The following is a 19724-nucleotide window of genomic DNA, read 5'->3' as shown; positions in this document are numbered from 1 at the left end:
GAGCTGGCTGGATGCTGCCTGGGGAGCAGCAGGGTAGCTGGATTCTGCTCATATCAAGTCAAATTCTTCATTCACCTTCTGCACTTCTGGTAGGGTGGTGCAAGCCACTATGACAGGCCAAAGTTCTCCTCTTGAACACAAACACAATGTAGCTAACTGGGATCTTTTCCCTTGTATCTCTTGCAGGCTAAGCTTGTCTCTGATGAGCTCTCCTTAAACAGCGGAGTCAGGCAAGACTGTGTGCCTGCCATCTCTCCAGACACCACCCAAACTGTTCTGCAGTCCCTGGTATCTAACACAAGCAAAGGAGAAATGCAAGAGAATGATCTTTTTAAGGCTGAGTTTATCCTGATTACGGACTCCGGTGATGAAGATGAAGCAGGCGCTGCCTCCATCAATGCCCAACGGCCCTCCAATGGCTATGGGCCCATCAGCGCCCAGCTGCTGGCTACATCCCATGTTTCCCCTGGCACGGAGTCGAGGAAACCTCCCGGCAATGGGCATCTTCCAAGTGCTATGCTTTCCCACAGCACTGCTGATCAGCAAAACCAGCAGGTAACCTATTATTATTATTATTAAACTGTTATTAAACCTAATAAACCCTTAAACTAAACTTTGCTTTCAGACCTTCCAGGACACAGACACTGTTTCTTTGTAAAGCAGCTTGGCCAATTTATTCTTTAATTAGTGCTTTTGCTAGCCATTTCTATAATGTTTGTATTCTAAAGAGTTGTTCCTGTCCTTCTGACTTACTGCCTCTCCCTGTGGCCCTGGTGTCTAAATGGAGCAAGTAACGCAGATCTATTATTGTTTCCTTTCTTTCCTTTAAGAGCAGCACATCGTGACAGCCAGTTAATCAGATGGCGTTAGATTCCTAGCTTGACTAAATTGGCTAAGATCGTTGAAATCAACGGAGCCTGTAGATCATTTGAATTATTAGTATCTGACTTCCTAGGCCTATTTTTTCTGAGCACCTGCTGCAGCTCTTTATTCTAGAGAAAAAGGCTATTAAAATCCTATTATTCTGGTTGTTAGTTAGCACTGAGTTTTCACAGGTGTAAAGAACTAATGAAGTCAAAAGGTCTGTTTTATGTTCATCTTCATAGGACACGTATATTGATTTATTGAAATTTTAAATCCCTGATGGGAGAGTAAAAAAAAAAAAAAAAAAAGAGGGTGTTTGAAATTTTTCATTTTCAAAATGCATGAATCTGATTTACTGCATGAAAATTTAATATGTCTCACCATAGGAAGGGCACTGGTAGTTTGTAAGGGTGCATATGCTGTGGTAAAACTTAACCTTTAGCAAAATAGCAATGTCCTTCTCATGTGGAAATGTTCAGATATTTCCTTTGACCTCAACTGGTTTCCATTGGTTGAAAGTGCAATTCTTCATCAACAGTTTAAAGAGAAAGTACTGGCTACTTTGACTCTGAAAATGAATAGGACTTCCTATCATATATTAAAATACTTGCACTACTTTTTTTTTTTTTTTCATCCATCTCAGTGTTGATTTTTGATGGAGAAAATTGTGAATAAGAAATCCTCACTGGTTTGGGCTTCACAGCATTATGAAGTACCCATTTCTTCCTGGAAACTCTCAGGGAAGTCGGTGGGAATTTTACGTATGGCAGGCATGAATGCAGAGGTAAATCTGTGCAGGGCAAACAGCTTGTAAGAGAATAACCGTCCTAGGGAAACACAAATTTACTTCAGCAGTTTTAAGTATGCAGATTCTGCCAGGCTTAGCTGAATGATATCTTGAAAAACATCTGTAAAAACAGCATGGATTATTTGTGTGACTGCAGAAAAATTAATAGGCTGTAACTTTGTTAAATTTTTGATGACTTGACAAGAAAACACGGATCTGCTTGGTAAAGTAACAGAAAACAGATTGCACAGAATAAGGAACTGAAGCTTAACACTACTAACTATACACCTGAATGTGAAGAGACACAGGGTGTTCTATGGGGAGTGTGTATTTCTTCATTACTCTTAGGTCACACATTTTCAAGACTTTAAATACTTCCTTGGTCTTAATTTTCTAAATATCTGTAGCTGTTTCTCTTCACAAGAGGAAGATCTTTTTGTTAAGCTGCTTTTCACTGATGCTGTGACTGTTCTTCAGCGTCAGGCTTCTAGCACTGAACATTCTTCTTCAGCTCTTAGGTATCACTCTTGCTGGTTTACTGTCTCATGGAAACACCATCAGATCAGAAATGAAGGAAAAGTACCAAAAGATTTAATAGCTAAATTATTTATCTGTGAGTACATTTCCTGTGCCAAAAGTACTCCAAACAGGGGCTACCTTGTCAGTTCTAGGACTCTGAAGCCAAGAACATGTCTCACTTAAGAGTTATTACATATAGCATTAGGTTCATTTAAAAGCATAACTAGGCTTAATGATCAATTCCCTGTCAGAAATGAGAAAAGTAGGGATCAGCACTGGAGACCATTGTATTGTACAGAGTTTTGGCCTGAACCAGAGGGCTCCTACAGCTTCATTAATTTCTGAATTCATTATAAGAAAGAAAAAATTAAGACATCAAAAAAAAAAAATGCAGCTTCTGTTGTTCAGGCTTAACAGGCATGACTAATGTTGGAAAATGCTGTGCTATATTCCAAGTGTGAAAAAGATATTCAGAATTAAAATATTTATCATAGAATCATCGAGTGACCTGGGTTGAAAAAGACCTCAAAGATCATCTAGTTTCAACCCCCCCTGCCTTGGGCAGAGTTGCCAACCACCAGACCAGGCTGCCCAGAGCCACGTCCAGCCTTGCCTTGAATGCCTCAATGCCTTATGCATGTGTATATATCTATACAAATATATAAAGTTATTCTGGTCATATTTGGGACATTTTCTTTATAGTTTACTATTTATGTGTTTTTCTAGGCATGCAACAGAGAATCAGACTGGTTCTTTTCCTTGAGATGTGTCCTTTGGGGTGAGAGGGATGTGGCTGCTCCCTTTAGTGCCAGAGGACGCTAGATCAGCTCGCAGAAATTTCTTAGCTCACTAAAGGGGATCAATAGCCAAAACAGTTTTTTATCCTGTCAAAGTCACTTGACATTCCTCTTGTCCAGTGCATGTCATCTGGTTTGGCTTTTCCGGATGAATCAGTCACGAGCCCTATAAACTCCTGAAAGTATCTTCCTTGTTGGAACAGTTCTGAATGGCATTTATGTTATTTGAGTCTCAGGTCACACTTCAATTTACTATGCTGTCTCCAGGTATTGTGTCAAGTTTTCTACAGTCTCCAGTGTTTTCTTCTCTCTTTCTGGCTCTCACGTTGCAGGCTGAGGTAGGGAAATGACCATATATTTTCTTATCCATTATTAAAATCTAGTGAGATCAAGGAATGACTAACTGATACCAGATCTAGATGAAGCCACAGTCTCTCCCAGATGTGACTTTTACCTTTTGGGCTTTCAGTTTGACACGTTCTTTTCTTTTCCTGTTTCATCAGCACATCTGTCAGGGCTTTGCTGATTATCAGTAATGATATTTATTTGTGCCCTTCCAAAATACTGTGATCTCATCAGAAGAATCAATTAGTTATAAAAAAAATATAGCTCAGTTCTGCAATTTCAAATATGTTGAAGTTCTTCTGGGCAAGGCTCAATACCAAGATTGAGACCTGTCTGATGTTTCTGGGATCATTATCTATGTGGCATGAAAACATTTTTCATGTTCCTTGGTCCCTTCATGCCAAAGCAACCTGAATGAAAACAAATCCCTTGACTGACGGAAGTTATTATATCTAATTTACTGACACTACTGATGTTGCACCTGCAAGATCATACCCAGTTTGGCAACTATCCATACCCTGATTCAAGAGAGGTGTGGAGAAGGTGATGGAAAAACAACACAAAGTTGATGAGGCAATTGGGTTACATGTGAGTGGAAGCTGAGGGAGCTCCAACAAATGGGCCTTGTTAGGTCAATTCTAAGCAATTTTGACTTGCTTCTCTGACTCTGAAATGAGTGTGATCATCTATAGATGTAGCTAATGTAATACAATAGCAAAGTCTTTTCAGAAGACTTGAATTACGGTTCAATTAGCTCAACATGTAAGTGTTCAGTATTGTTCAAACTGGAAGAAGACTACAGCAAAAATCTCTTTATTGTACTTTTAGGAGCATATGCAGCTTTGCTACCATGAACATTTTCCTAGCTGCTTATAAATCTTTTTTACCAAGCTTTATCTAATTAGAAGTCATTGCACATCCTGCTCTTTCATTATGGAGTCTCATATTCATTCCTTATTTTGTTTTAATCCAGTGTCTTTGTAAGGGAAATTTATCTATTCCATTTTGAAATATGGGGATTTCATTCCTTATTTTTGTAATTGATAATCTTCAAGCACTCATTATTAAATTCAGCAGGCTTCTCAAAATTAACAGATGTATGACTATGCTGCTTTTTTATGGTGTTAAATAATTTTATTCCATTACGTACTTACTATTAATTTTTCATAATTTAAAATACTAGTACATTATTTTACAGAATTTCCAGTATTTTTCTCTTGTTCTTTATTAGTAGCTTTTCCAACAGTTGTCACAATTTCTTAATCCAGAAGAATTTATGGTACAATGGTATCATAGATATTAATTTTTATATCATAATATTTGCACTGCATAAATAAGGTTTCCATTTTGAAATGAGACACATTAACACTTGTATAAAGTCAGGGGAAGTTAGTGTGGTTGTAAATCGCAATTATCAGATTGGGGATCTGATAAATATTTATAAATATCTGAAGGGAGGTGAGAGGCAAATGGATGAGGCCAGGCTCTTCTCAGTGATACATAATGATAGAACAAGGAGTAATGGCCTAAAACTTGAACATTGGAAGTTCCATACTAACATGAGGAAGAACTTCTTTATGGTAAGGGTGATGGAGCACTGGAACAGGTTGCCCAGCAGGGTTGTGGAGTCTCCTTCTATGGAGATATTCAAGACCTGTCTGGATGCCTACCTGTGCGGCCTATTGTAGGCTACCTGCTTTAGCAGGGAGTTGGACTTGATGATCTCTTGAGGTCGCATCCAACCCCTGCAATTCTGTGATTCTGTAAAGGCATTCGAGTGGCTAGCTTTTATTACTATAAATGAAGGCATATCTGAGGGTGTCTGATATAGAAAATGTCTTCAATCATAAGTTTTGCTATTTGCATGTGGTTGTTTAGCAGGAAATGCTCACATATTTTTAGTTGTATGGGCTAGCAAGATTCTGTTGTGCATATTTATCCCATATTTAGCATTTCAGGTACAGTTTAGCCCATAAAGGCCTTTGTGTCTTGCCTTCCTGTCACACCCTCTCTCTTGAAAATTATGTTTTATAAGTATAAATATTTTTGTTTTGTGATGTATCAATACTGTATGACATTAAGCTATACTAACTCCTCTTTCTTAATGGGAAGATGCTTCTATTAAAATTAGAATTAAAAAGATGAGCCAAAGCCACATGGAATCCATGTATATAGAACCTGGTATAACTGTTTTACAGAATTGTGTACTATTTTCAGTGTATCAAATAAATATATAGATAGACGTTCTTTTGTTTAGATAAAGTTTTTTAGGTATTAGATTTAATTTCTCTACTTTCAAGCTCCTCAGTCAAAAGTTAGGTGATAATTTATAGCTTTTTGGATTTACAGTTGACTTTGTTCACTATTTCACACTGATGTGTTTTATTCAAATATTATATTCCCCAGTTTTTAATTTCAACATCATAATAACTTGGAAGATTTTGAGAGATTTTCTTTCTTTAAGAGAATAGAACTGTATAAAAAATTGATAATATACTTCTGTGCTCTAACTCATTTTGACAAATCCTAATTAGAAGAGACCTAAGAAAAAAGACAGTCATAGAAGAGCTCATTACTGTTTTATTAGTGCATTATAAGGCTGTGGATAAGGGCTAAGGACTCTTATATGCCTGTAAACTCTCAAATGTTGCTCTGTGAAAGACCAGAAGAGTGTGAGACAAACTGGATGCTCTGATTTAGGTTGTTCTGAACAAATTTCTTGTTCTGATTTCACAGTACTACAGAAGATGTTGTTTAGTGAGTGAGAAAATGAATAGTTGAGTTGAATCTCATTTACAGAGAGATTACTTTCCATGGAACTGCTATAGTGAGATCAGGAGTATTACAATGTTCTGACTTTGAGTTATGCTTACACAAGCGTGGCATCACATGGTTCTTGATGTCACTGGCACAACCGCTTTGGTTTTTACTTAAAAAAATTCAGTAGCCTTGAGCATTTTCTATGTCAGCAAAACTGAGATAAAAGTAAAATAATACAACTTGACTGTGCTCAGTCAGGTTCCCTGACAGCCTTGTCCATCAGGATGTACACCAAGTTTAAAACAGTCCTGTTTTGTTAACCCACAAAGCAGTACTAATGAAACACAACGTGCATGACTACAGGACTGAAAAGTGGGATGCTTAACAGTTCCACAGGTTCTACCTGTATTAACATTTCTGTTTTTCTTTTTTCTCCAGTTAATTTCTACTCTTTCCACCTCTGATCATCTTTCCTCTAAATCACCTGCTGTCCACTTAATTTCTCCAACTAATCTGAAAGTAGAGTGTGGTGCCATGGTTAACCTGAATCAAGCCTCTTCGCTGGAAGACTCCTATAACAACTGGCAGTCAGCAACTGGGTCTTCTAAGCAAGATTCGTCTCTCTACTTTCAGTCTGCTTTCCACAGTTCACCCCCCTCCAAGTCTAAAACATACTGCTCTGCATCAAATTGTTGTTACTCCAGCCCTCAGCTGTATGATAACATGCAAACGCCAAATCTCCATATCCCTGGCTGTGTTTGCAAAACGGAAAACTTCACTAGATCTTCTGTTACAGGAAAGAGTCCGTGTGTTTCCCCCAGTCCTCCACATTCAGCTGAAATTCAAATATCATCAGGCCAGCCTTCATTTTCCTGTTCTTCCAAAAGATTGAATGCTTTATCTCCCCTCCCTGTACATGTAATAACACATTCATTATCTCCTAGCCCTAAGCCTTTGTCTCCACCCTCTCTTTATGGCTCATCTTCAACTATATGTAGTATAAATGAGCCTTGTACACAAACATCATCTAAAGGAAATTTAGTAAGGTCAGGAGTTAGATCCCCTCTGCCAACCAGACTAACTCTCTTGACTGCCATTTTGAGATCAGGCTCTTCTCAGCGGAGACCTCTTTCCCCTGCTTCTTGCCCCACATTTTCTCCTTCCTCCCTCTGTTCCTCAACACTTGCAATAGATCAAAAGTTTAAAACAACTCCCCCAACCCCAAAAAAATCTGTTTCAAGCCCTCCTATTAGACCAGATTCTCCCAGCAAAGAGGAATATTGGCCTTCAGGATGGGCTCAGCGCAAATCTTCATACTCCAAGCCTCATCCTGCTCCCCGGGAAAGGTCTGTTTCTCCTAAAAAGCACCTTCCAGGCCGAACACTCTCTCCAGACTCCCAAAGTCCCCTCTCGTCCCCCATCCCCTCCCACAGAAAATCAGCTGCCTCCGCAGGCTGGCAGACCACACTGCCTACTCCAGCAGTGCCACCATGTGCCCCAGCACACTCTTGCCTTGCACAGCCAGCCTCTTCTCCCCCTGAGGGCCTGTGTAATCCTGCCTCCAGGTCCCAGGCACCTCAGAAGTGTCAGAGGGTGCACACTTACTCACCCATCTTAACCTGTCAGTCATTTCGTTTGCTTTCTTCTACCAGTCATGGTGGCACAGTCTTCCCCACCACAGAAAAGCACTCATCTCCCTCCCCAGGTCTTTTGAATTCAGTTTCTAGATCTAACTCAGATTCATACCAAAAGTCTACTCAGGAGCTGAGTGCTTCCTCTCCTACCCATTCAAATGTCTCAAATCAGTGGTCTCTCTCATGTCCTGATTCTACTTTACCAATTCCCCGAACTCATAATATTAATTCCCACCCACTACAGCTTCATTCTTCATTGATGCACAAAAGCTATAGGTCTAACTCCTCAAGACCTGAGCAATCTGCCACCTCACCAGTATTAAAGCGTAGATCTCCTGTCTCAGACAAGTCACCACGCACACTGCCATCAAGACCCCAAGAGCTGACTTCACCACAGTCTTTTTCCCCGTCTCCTGACCATGAAAACGTCAAACCCAAGGTACTCTTGGTGCATGCTTATTTTCTAATGGTTCTTTGTCCGTTTAGGAAAGATCACGTCCGTGTTGTTGCAAAATGCTAGTAAAATGGATGAATAGGGGAAAAGGAAGGAACTTTTATTGAGTTGGTAGTGAAGGTAATGAAGAATAAATCTTACTATTTCAAATTTCTAGCAACGTGTTCTGTATTTTGGGGAAGATGCTGTTGGAGTCCTTTTGTACAAAATACAATATTGATAGATTAGAGGTGTCCAGTGGTTCTGACCTGCTGAGCTCAGCTGAACAGGGACTTCAGAACCAATAGCCAGAGAGGGAAGACAAGGACAGTCCCCTGCTTCTTCCCCTTCTTTCCCACTGATACTTTTAATCTTATTATGTTAGACAGAAGATGGGGAGATCTTCCTACGAGATGAAGTCCTGTAAATATGAAAGTCTCACACTTGACGCATCAGCCCTACTCCTGCTGTTTGTCATTCACCCAAAGGCAGGAGAATCTCAGCAGAGTGAAAATAAGCAATGATGGCAATTGCTGCAGGAGGGCCTGGGAAACAAAATCCCTTTAAACCTAAAGATAAATCTCAAGAGAGGGATGGGGAAGGAAAGGAAAGCTGATCACAAGTTATACAGCAGATATGTGCCTGGGGAAAGAAAAGAAACTGCCCTGCACAAGGGGAGAGCCGATGGCAGGAGAGCAGAAGGTTTTCCTGCCTCTTTTATCTTATCTCTGCACTCTGTGCTCTCCTCTTGCTGATTTTAGAGCTCTCCTTGGGCAGCTGAAGCATGCTGCCCATCACAGAAAGGCCATCATAATTTACTGATTTATTTGCTCACAGCACAAAATTGCAGCCTAGTCTGACAGATCAAGTTGTGTCAGATGTGTTCTTAAAAGCTTGGCCGTGGCAGGGGTGACCTGGACTGCTTGGAAAATGTTAATTGAAAATGAGAGGTTTAAAGCAGCACAGAGTAGTATTGTCATGAATTGTTCTTTTAAAAACCAAACAACCCCAAAGGAACCATTGTGCCTAGCACAGCTGCACAGTGTCATTATGTGCTGTTGGGACTACTTAATGAAAGGAAAAGAGAAATGCAATAGCTGAAATTCCAAGAAAAAAAAGCCTCCTGAGACAAAACTGAATGGCATGAGTGAGTCTGTGGATTGTAAAGCGCTTGCGATGTCTGCTCTCTTCAGTGCAATCTCCGATGATAAGGAAATTGTCTGCTTGTGGCACATAGCTATTTCTTGGATTACATTTACAGAGGCCGTTTCATCATTTCTGCCCTTCCAATAGTCCTTTTTCCTGCTAATTCTGCTGTTTACGTGACGCAGTGGCACTTTTGAAATTGCCAACCATAATATGGAGCATGGGAGGGCACACACTAGTTTAACAAGCTTGAGTGGTTAGGATGGTGCCATTTTTAATCATGCAGACGAAGCTGGTTCCACTGGGGATGTGGATGACCTGCAGTCTTTAAATCAAATGCAGCCAGAAGTTCAGGAGAAGAAACATTTCTTCTGGCTTTAAAATGTGAAGCTGTCTTCTTGTATAGCTAGTAACAGTTTGTATTCAGTGCCCTCCTTTCCTTCTGCTCTCATTTAGTTCCATTCTTAGTTTTTGAAATAGCTCAACAGACTGCTGCTCTGCTCATCTGTTAATGGTACCAGACTTTCTGATAATGCTCCAGCCTCAAATCTCAATATATCTTCAGGGGAAAAAAAAAGGAAAAGATTGAGGAGAAATAGCATCAGCATCTTAAACAGCATTTAAGATTTTTTAGTACCAATCAGTTCAACTTTAGGTCTAGACAAAGAGCAGATTGTTCCATCTAATGATTGCTGATGTATGACAAAATTTTGCGAGTAAGATTTCTCCAAGGAAGAAGTGCAGAAGAGCTTGATTTTGGCACGTGTAATTTTGCAACATTAATGTTGCTTCAACAGTTATTAAACTGGCACCTCTTAAAATGGAATGTTGACATTAGATGTACATTTCAACAGGCACATCAAGCTGTTTCATTAGCATGATATCAAAGCATTTATGCAAAACAGATTCTTTATTGGGAGCTCCTTTTTATTCATGTTTATGCATGTACCAATTAATAGAAATAGTTGATGAGTGTATTTAAGTATTAGCATTTTAATATTTTATGTTGCCATGTTTTATATATTTATGTTTATTTTTGCCATGAATATGACCATTCTATACAGTGAATATGAACATAATCAAATTCACAGAGCACTGTGAAGTGTTAAGTTGTGGGTAACTTCACGAAATAAAAATTCTCTCCCTGAGCTTTCAAAACAATTTTAGTAGTGCTTTGATGGACTCAGTGTAGCAAAATGGACAGTAGAATGGATTGGATACATATAAAATTGCTGATTCTGCAAGAATAGAATAGAATTAAAACTTTTGGCTGTTGTTTGAAAATTCTTTGCAGTGTGTTAGTCCTATATATTCACTGATTTTTCCTGTTTGTATGTAGCCCAGGAATGCATGTAAATCTATCCCAAAGCTGGGGAACAAACAAGTCTCTATATAGCATATAAATTTTTGCCATCTAAACATTTAAAAGACTGGATATAAATCACGTCTTTTGACATTTGAAAGCTAATATCAGAAATTAGGCAATTCTATTATAGTCAACGGATAGGTAATGGCATATCTACTGGATGATTTTGTTTTACCTTTACAGGTTTCTATTTGAGGATGAGATGACTTATACTGTAGAAATGCCCATGACTATAAAAGGCTTTAGTTCTGAGTGAAGCATCTAAATGGTAAACTTCCAATTTCAAATGGCTAAAGCTCAAATAAATGTTAAATCAAACAAACAAACAAACAAAAACCCTGTTTTTGGCATTACACTGATCTGCTTTGACAGAATATTCACTCAGTATATGTAATTATGGACTTCTGGAATGCCTGGCAGTCTCTCAGTTCTGACTAGAAATAAATTTGAGTAAGTCTCAGGAAAATATAGCATTATTTATGGAAAGATTTCAAAGGTGTGTTCCACAGTGTTTCAAAAGAAGTGCAAGGATTATATAAAATTCTTTAATCTGAATTAAAATTCTTGCCACTCTACCATCAGGGACTTTTATTAGATATAAAAAAAGGAAAAGAAAAAAGACAAATCAATAACTCAAAGTACAGCATATTGTTCAGCCTATTATTTTGTAATTACTAGCATTCACTGCTACAGATAACAGTACATTAGAAAACCTTAGCTAATTAATAAGTGACTTTGTTTCTTGGTAAATCTTACCAAAATATTCATCCAATATCTGAAATCTCTATTATTTTCTGAATTTGCATTTTTTTTTAATTAGTATGTTGCTGAAAATGGAAAAATGTTGTGACTCCCTTTTTAATCATTTACTCCCTCTCCCCCAAATCCCAGCAGCCGTGTGATTAAGAGTCTTATCTCTTGAACTCATGGAAGAATAGAAGAATCTCACTGATTATTTTAAAATAATTGAATTTAGTCTCTAGAATTAAAAAGAAAATATAGAAAGTATGGTTTCTGAAACACTGAAAATCATTAGGCAAGCTAATGTAGTCAAAGAACGATAGACCAGATGACTATTGTCCTTCTTTGAGCCCATCAAGGACGCACAGGATCAGAATCTTTTGAGTTGGAAGGGACCTTAAAAGGTCATCTAGTCCAACTCCCCTGTAATGAACAGGGGCATCCACAGCTAGACCAGTTGCTCAGAGCCCCGTTCAGTCTGACCTTGAATATCTCCAAGGACAGGGCTTCCACCACCTCTATGAGCAACGTATTCCAGTGCCTCACCACCTTTATTGTAAAAAACTTCTTCCTTATGTCCAGCCTAAATCTGCCCCTCTTTTATTTTGAAACCATTTCCCCTTGTCCTATCACAACAGGCCCTGCTAAAGAGTCTGTCTCCTTCTTTCTTACAGCCCTCCTTTAGACGCTGAAAGGCCACTCTCAGGTCTCCCTGGAGCCTTCTCTTCTCCAGACTGAACAGCCCCAGCTCTCTCAGCCTGTCCTCATAGGGGAGGTGTTCCATCCGTTGGATCATTAGTCAAAATAAGTTACTAAAAAAGAATAAGGCTTTTAAGACTGATCTTAGAATTTTTGTATCACAAACCATACATTTTTTATGGTTAAGATTGTGACTTCTGTATACCTGATTTGAGTGTGAAAGTTCCTTTACTTGTTTTGAAATATGGGGGTGCGAGAGTTATTTGTAAAGGAGATGAAAAGTAGTGCCATATTACTTAAGAGATCTATCCACTTTGATAAGTAATTCAGCATTTAAAGATCTTATTCATCAAAGTCAATCACAGACATCCCTGTGACATAGTGGTCCAGGATCATGCCACCCAGCAGCAGTTTGTGAGGTGCATGTACTGGCAGAAGTGGCTTTGTGTTATCATTTCAAATTGTAAGCAAACTAAGAATGAACTCACAGCTTCTTTTGATATTAAGGATGGTCTGTAGAAAACAGTCAAAATCAAGTTATAAGCTGCTGATATAGGATATTCATGTAGTCCTACCTCACACCTAACTGCAAAAGATGTATATTGCAGTTTTTAAAATCTTTGAAGAAATGCTAGATTTTCTTTAAGAGATGGCTTTTCTAGATAGTGTGTAAGCCTTGTGTTGTTGCAATGTGTCTGTGAGACAATTAAAATCATCTTTCATTCTGTCATACCTTTCTTCTTTCCTATGTCATTCTCCCTCTCTCCCTTTTACCCATCTTTACTTCTCTTCCTGCTTTCTGGTTTACCTTTTTAGCAATACAAGATCAAGACAAGCTACAAGGCATTTGCAGCAATCCCTACAAACACATTACTTATGGAACAGAAGGTTAGTGTTTGCTCAGAGACATGGGAATTGCATTTCATATTTGAGTGCATTCAACTTCATGTACATACTCTGACATGTCTGTTGGCTATATTGCACAACATAAGCCCTGTGAACCAGCTGCTCAGAATTATATGTATTTCCAACAATTTTTCAGGGTCAACCACTTTGATCAAACACTTCACTAATCTGAATTTCTGTGAATAAATTTACTGTAAAAAAACCATGTCCTAAGGGAATTGTCATTTCTGACAATGTCTCAAAGTCTATTATGCTGTTTGAAACTCTCTGGAGCACTGCTATTCCCAGATCTATCCATCAGTAGGAAAGTTAGATCAGTAAATGATTCTTCAATGTCTGTGCTCATACTAGTAAATTTAAAAACTGCAAGAAATATCCCCAGATTCAGGAATTTATTGGCCATATTGTTACACTGTGAAAATGGTTCTACCATTTTTCCAGACAAATCTCCTAAGCTCTTTGACTGCATTGGCCATGGGTCTGTTCCTAAGAGGTAGCTTAGGATAATAGTCCTCTCCTGTAGGATAACATGATAGATACAGACAGCAGTCCTAGTAAATTTATTTACTACCAAGGAAATAACAACAAAAGGCTACGCTGTAAAATTCCTATGTTGATAACGCAACTTTGGAAGTAAGGTGAAAATTTGAATTTTTCATGCGGAGTTCAAAGTATTTGCCAGTGTCTGTTTTTTTGAAAACTTTGCCAGAATTAATTTTTCACAAAAGGGTATTCCATTAAGCATTGCAAAAAAAAAATAAAATTAAAAATAAAATTCTGTAATTAGTGAGATAAGCACTTTATATAGTTTGAACCGTGGAATCACAGAATCACTTAGATTTCTGATTCTTCAAGGTCATTGAGTCATCAACTATCAATTTGAGCTACCAAGTCCTGTCACTGTACACGTCTGTTAGCACCACAAACCATGCCACAAAGATATTTAAAGACATTCTTAATCACTCCGACACCCCAAATATAGCTGTGGACATAGTTCCGGAACTTAGCTTCTAATACATTTCTGTAAGATTAAGCATTCCTAAGTGCACATCTAAATATGCTTTTACAGGCACAGCTCAGTTGACTTCACTATAATTTTACAGAGCATGAAAACATTGGAGAGTGTGAATTTTGCTCTGCATAAAGGATTTTGAAGATGATCATTTTGCCCTTGAAACATTATTGATTACAACCTAGCACTTACCACTTAAATGACTTAAACAAGATTATGTGGGTTTTTTTTTTCAAAAATGGGAGATTCCTTTCTTTTCCAGTACTCGTCTAATCTTGAGTGAATATTTTCATCATTTGCATAAAACACAAACCTTTTTTTACTTAAATCTTGAACACACCATGTTAGGCAGCATCTACATTAGCAAGCAATGGAAATGGGTCAGAAAAGGAAAATATTTGATTCAGGGGATCCTACACTCATGCTGTATATATTCTGGGATAACTTTTGGAGGGCAGAAAGCCTGTTAATGGCTGGAAGCATTAAGCTGTTTTCTGAGATACCACTTCAGGTTTGACTTTGTCTGAAAAGAGTCCAGTTTGTGCATTGTCATACTGCACCGCCCTGCGAAACAAGCCCAGTCGGTGACATTGGTCAGGAAATTCTCTTTGAGGGCACACTCCTGATCTGAGTTGGTGGGTTAAGCCAGCCACCTGACTTTTGCAGAAGAAATACATTTCCTTTTGAGGAATGATTTTGTCGACTCTCTTGGATATTTACTCATGAGCTTTAAGTTACTTATCCCCAAAATGTAAAACTCAATTGTATAGTCTTATGCCAGTATCTGTAGAAAAAATGACTGAAAAGATGTTTACACAGAGGCTTCTGGTGATCCACCAAACACTGGTGTAAAACTCCTTCCCTGCTCTCCTATTCTTGAGGATTATGTATAATAATCTCCTATTGATCCACACCAGCAGCTAATTATAGTGCTTCTGAGCTAGTCCTGTTGTGTTGGCTGACATGTTTTTATAGTATACCTCTTAAAGGAAGCATTAAGGAGATATGGCACACAAAACCCACCTTGGACCAAACCCTAATATGTAAGTATTTTGTTCAAACTATCAGGGAGAGAACTGGGAAGGAACTCATCTCACATTGTAGCTCTCTGTGACTCTCTTTTTATGCAAATACTGGATTAAAAAGAGAGTGATTCAAGATAAATTTTTAACTACATAGATGGTACACTGAGATAAAGATTATTTGGAGAAGATAATTTTGAGTGGCATTTCTTTTAGTAAGGGAGGAAGTCCTGTAGATGCACAGATATTACTGAACAAAATGCATGATTAGGAATTCTTCATCTGCTTAAATACTAAAAAAAAGTATTTTTCTGTGTGATTGAACTAGAAATGCAAATTTTCTGAAGTCAAACTTTTTTGCACTGTGTAATTGTGTTACTTAATTTGAGTGGTCATGAGAAAGGAGTTTTATCAGATCCATGATGCATGCAGTCTAGTGACAATTCATGTGAAATAATATGAAAGAAATTCTTCACATGAAAGAAAACTGTCACTGATGTCACATAAGGTAAAATGTTTTGTTTGCCTCTAAATTGTCTCCATGTGTCTAATTTTTTCTTTTATGTGTGTGTAAATACTTCAACTTGAGCCATCATTTTTTAGCTTCTCCTTACAAAACTGTTGGGCTATAATAATCTAAACAGCTTCTTTAGGACATATTTTGATCCTTCAGTACTCTCGGTTGAAATGAATTATTCAAATCTATACTCATTAGAAGCAAAGGAAAAGCTTACTGACTACATATGCACGTACTTTGGCAATCCCAGAAGTGGCTTAATCTCATCGAATCCTGTAAGTGATGTGTATTCTATCTATCTTAGCTTATATGAACCTGATGTTCTTCATATCACCTGTACTCTGCCCAGGAAAAAGCAAATCCAGGAATTTTCTTGGAGGATGTGGCTGTAAATTCCTTCACAGCTAGAATAGCAAAGCCTTATTTTTAAGATACTTGTGCTCAGCATCGTGGTCAGGCTCTCGCTATGGGCAACAACAGTGGATTGCTCCCCAGGGAAGGTGAGCCAGGGGCTGGTGTAAAATTGAGTCTGGTAGGACAATGTCTTCACCAGTACAGGCACCATCTCACAGTGCTTGGAGGAAGGACAGCAGAGATGGTGATAAGGAGGTTGGGGTAGCTGTGGCCCGCCAACAGTGCCATAATCACTACCGATTCAAAGTGATGAGGCAGATCCACAGACCGTGACAATGAACTCTTCAACAAAATAGACAATGGCATCCTCTGGGTAGAAGAGGAAGCAGGAGTTTCATCTAGGTATAAGACAAAATTTCAATAGAAATAATTAATTAAACATTTGAAGAAGAAAATCCAGAGAATGCAATAGGCTCTTTGTGATAGAATTTAAACAATCAAGGCATGATATTTTCCTGCCATTTCATAGAGTAACTCCAGGCAGTTCTGTGGTTTAAAGAAAAGGTCAGGTTAGGTGACCTCTATGGTTCTTTCTGGCCTTATTAATGCTGAATGAATGAGTCAATCCTCTACTGGCATTCACTCTTGAATAGTTTCCAGTTATAGAGATAAGATCATAATCAAATTCAAAATTCCAGTCCTAATCAGATAGTATATCCTTTTCAAAAGTAATATACATTTTATTTAGAGATTTTATTTATCAAATATCTATAAAAATATCTTCCACTCAAAATAGATTGTCATGAAGAGTCTATTTCAGGAAGTTATAGAAAAATTCCTAACTTTAAGTAGACAGTCCTTTACACTAGATATTAGGTATTCAGGATTATTTCAAATTGGAATTGTAAGCCCAAAACTCCATTGGACTTCCTGGAACTGCAAAACAAACAAGACTTCTTTGAGCAATTGAGTGATCTTTAGAAGAGCAAGATCTAATGCAGGAGAGTTTGTGATTGCTGTGTTTGTCCAGATACACATCCCAACTGCATGCTGATGAAAGGGATGAACTTACTTTCTCTGTGAGTCATTTAGATTGGAAGGAAACCTGGGCATGTGGGCTAGCTGAAAATGTTCTGCTCAGACTTCACCTATATCTGAATGAAATGAAACAAGGATGATGGGTGGTAACAGAAAGTACATCTATCACAGTCAAGAATCACTAAATTTTCTGAAAAACATTAGATATAACTGACTATGGATGAAAGGAGTGCAAATGGAATCACTGTTGGCTTATCTGACTTCTGTTTATAAACTAAGTACAAGTATGATGACCATCCTGAACCTGAAAAGCATATTTAACATCTCTTTGTTGAGAACGTTTTAATTTTAAAAACTGCATTTTGTTCCTCAAATACTTTTGGTGTGAACTCACTGAGTGAATTTCTTGTATCTAGATTATGTGTCCATGCTGAAAGGCTTCTGAAGGCTAGAGATCTTTCTTACCAAATGATGAGAAAGGAAGAAAATAATCTATGCAGTCCTAGAGTGCCACAGGATCTAATTTGTCTTTAATAATAACCAAGCATGCCAATATAGGAGCAGGCTATGAGCTCCATCTTTCTTTCAAAAGTCTTGCAGCTTTTAATATTATTTATTTAATAAGAGTAGTCAGGTCTTCTCAGTATCATTTCCCATATCAGAATCCCTAAGGAATAAGTTCTGGGAACTGATGATACATGAAAACCCAATATACCGAAGAAATTTTTTGCATGTGCAGAGGTCTTAGAAAAACATTGAAAGAGAAAATGTGCAAGAGAAATAGAGGAAATTTCTTGGGCTTTGTTCAGCACAGGTTTTTCATAATACAGTACAAAGGAATTTGTGTCAGATTCAGATTACAATATTGATGTCATTAATTGGAGTATGAAACAAAGTTCCACATATGCTCCTATATGTTGTCAAGAGTTTTAATTATTCTAGCAAAATATTGGAGATCCCGGTCAGATCATTTACTAGTATCCTTTCTGCTCTGATTCAGCCTTAGCAATCAAATAGCTTGAGGGGAAGAGGAGGGAGAGTTTGTAGTCGTCACTGATGTCAATAGCATTTATGCATCACACCCTCAAAGTTACCTTTTGCAAGGACAAAATCAGCTGTTCAGCAATTGGCTATTTAATCTGCACATTTAAGTTCTGTCACAAACAAATTTTCATCCTCTAAATTATACTTTTCTTTTAAATTGTGGTCTTGCTATTTTCTTCATATACAATAAAATAATTGGAATGCCTAACAGGAATGTTCAGCTTTTGGTATTGTTAGGTCATCAGCATAGGAAATGAAGCTTGAATACTGTTGATAGTGCTAATCAGCAATGCTGTTGATAACACTAATACTTCAATTTAATCATAACGCTATTTCATGATAACACCAGTAATGAGAACAGAAATGCCAGTAGTACTTTTTAAATCTTCCATTTTTCTCTATACTAATGAATTAAGAAAAAAAATGCACTTCTAGAAAAAAAACATTGAGTTGTATTTTGAAAAGCAGATTAAATTGAATTGGTTTGGTTTTTTTTTTGGAGAACTAGAACTTTTTAATAGAAAAACAGAAGGAAAGTAACTGTGAAAGAATATACACGAACTACTTTGAAATTTTAAAGGTTCAGAAAGGGCACAGAACACAGCAGTTCTTATAGCATGGCTGCTGTGTGTGTGATGATAGTATCTCAGGAGGTCTACTGAATGCATAGGCCTTGGTGCTGCACTTGCTAAATAAATGGAAGCTCCAAACTTCATAGTTTGTGTTCCCAGTTTCTACTGAAATTGATGGATGCTTGATACTTCAGTTATCCAGAATCTTGTTTCTTGGCACAGACTTGCGGTTGAGATTGAAGTTCCTCTAGAAATAGCCATCTTCAAGGTAACTGTGCCCTACCCTTCATAGTATTCACCCTCTGCTACTGCCCTAGTGAGATGAACTTGAAAGAGAAATATGATATTTTTTTCTATAACAATTCATTTGCTATTTTCATTAACTTAATGATATCCTGTGAGTTTTGAGAGGCTTATCAAGTTCTGCATTCTGAACATGTGACTAATGGCAATTTCTTAATGCAACAGTTTCCTGATTCACATTCAGACTTGTCACCTCTCCACAACAGGTGGCTTTGGCAATCCTGGCCCTAATAGGCACTGGAAAGACTTTTCTTCATTTTACATTTTACCACTTCAGTTTACATTTACCAGGAGAATGTAATCTGTCTGAAGCTGAACTGGACACATAGCCCTTAAGTGCTGAGCACTCTTTTGTTTAGTTCTCCTCTTCTACAAGTCCGTCTGTTGATCTGAGATTTTAGCTGGATAGCAATGATGAGATGACAGAAATAAGAAAGATTATCTATATTTTCATCTTCTGCCTCAGGAGAACATTACATTATTATTATATTTATCTCAAAAATAATCATTATTTTACTTTTTTCCTTTGGAACTACGTCAACTGTAAGGCCAACCGGATTGTCTATAGCTGTAGGGCAGAGAAGAAATGTGTTTGGAAAGAAACTACTCTTCATTTTTTCTTACTGTACTCTCTGATGCAAGGCATCAGAAATGCGTTTCTGCACAGCATCATTTGTGATGCTGTTAAAATAATAGCAAAAAACCCTGACACTTTTCACTTCTGCATAAATAGAAGTATGCTGCCATAGCTAGATAAGGAGAGAAAAAATGTAATTATACTCAGCAAAATGTAAATAATAAATAATTACTTAAGTACATCTTTTCTTTCTCTCTCTTTTTTTTTTTCTTAAAGATTCTACCATTT

At 37.7% G+C, this 19724-nt stretch overlaps 1 protein-coding gene across 1 annotated transcript in view; it reads left to right on the top strand.

The window, feature by feature from the left end:
* Window positions 1–19724, top strand: part of MLIP (muscular LMNA interacting protein) — a 104935-nt gene that overhangs the window by 46120 nt on the left and 39091 nt on the right. Inside the window, exon 4 of the mRNA XM_021392017.1 lies at window positions 187–555. Coding sequence (XP_021247692.1) covers window positions 187–555 — 369 coding nt within the window. The remainder of the gene's footprint in view (window positions 1–186; window positions 556–19724) is intronic.

Source organism: Numida meleagris, chromosome 3 (assembly GCF_002078875.1).
Source record: "Numida meleagris isolate 19003 breed g44 Domestic line chromosome 3, NumMel1.0, whole genome shotgun sequence".
Taxonomy (NCBI): Eukaryota; Metazoa; Chordata; class Aves; order Galliformes; family Numididae; genus Numida; species Numida meleagris.
The sequence above is the reverse complement of the archived record's forward strand: the minus strand, read 5'-3'. Positions and strand labels throughout refer to the sequence as shown.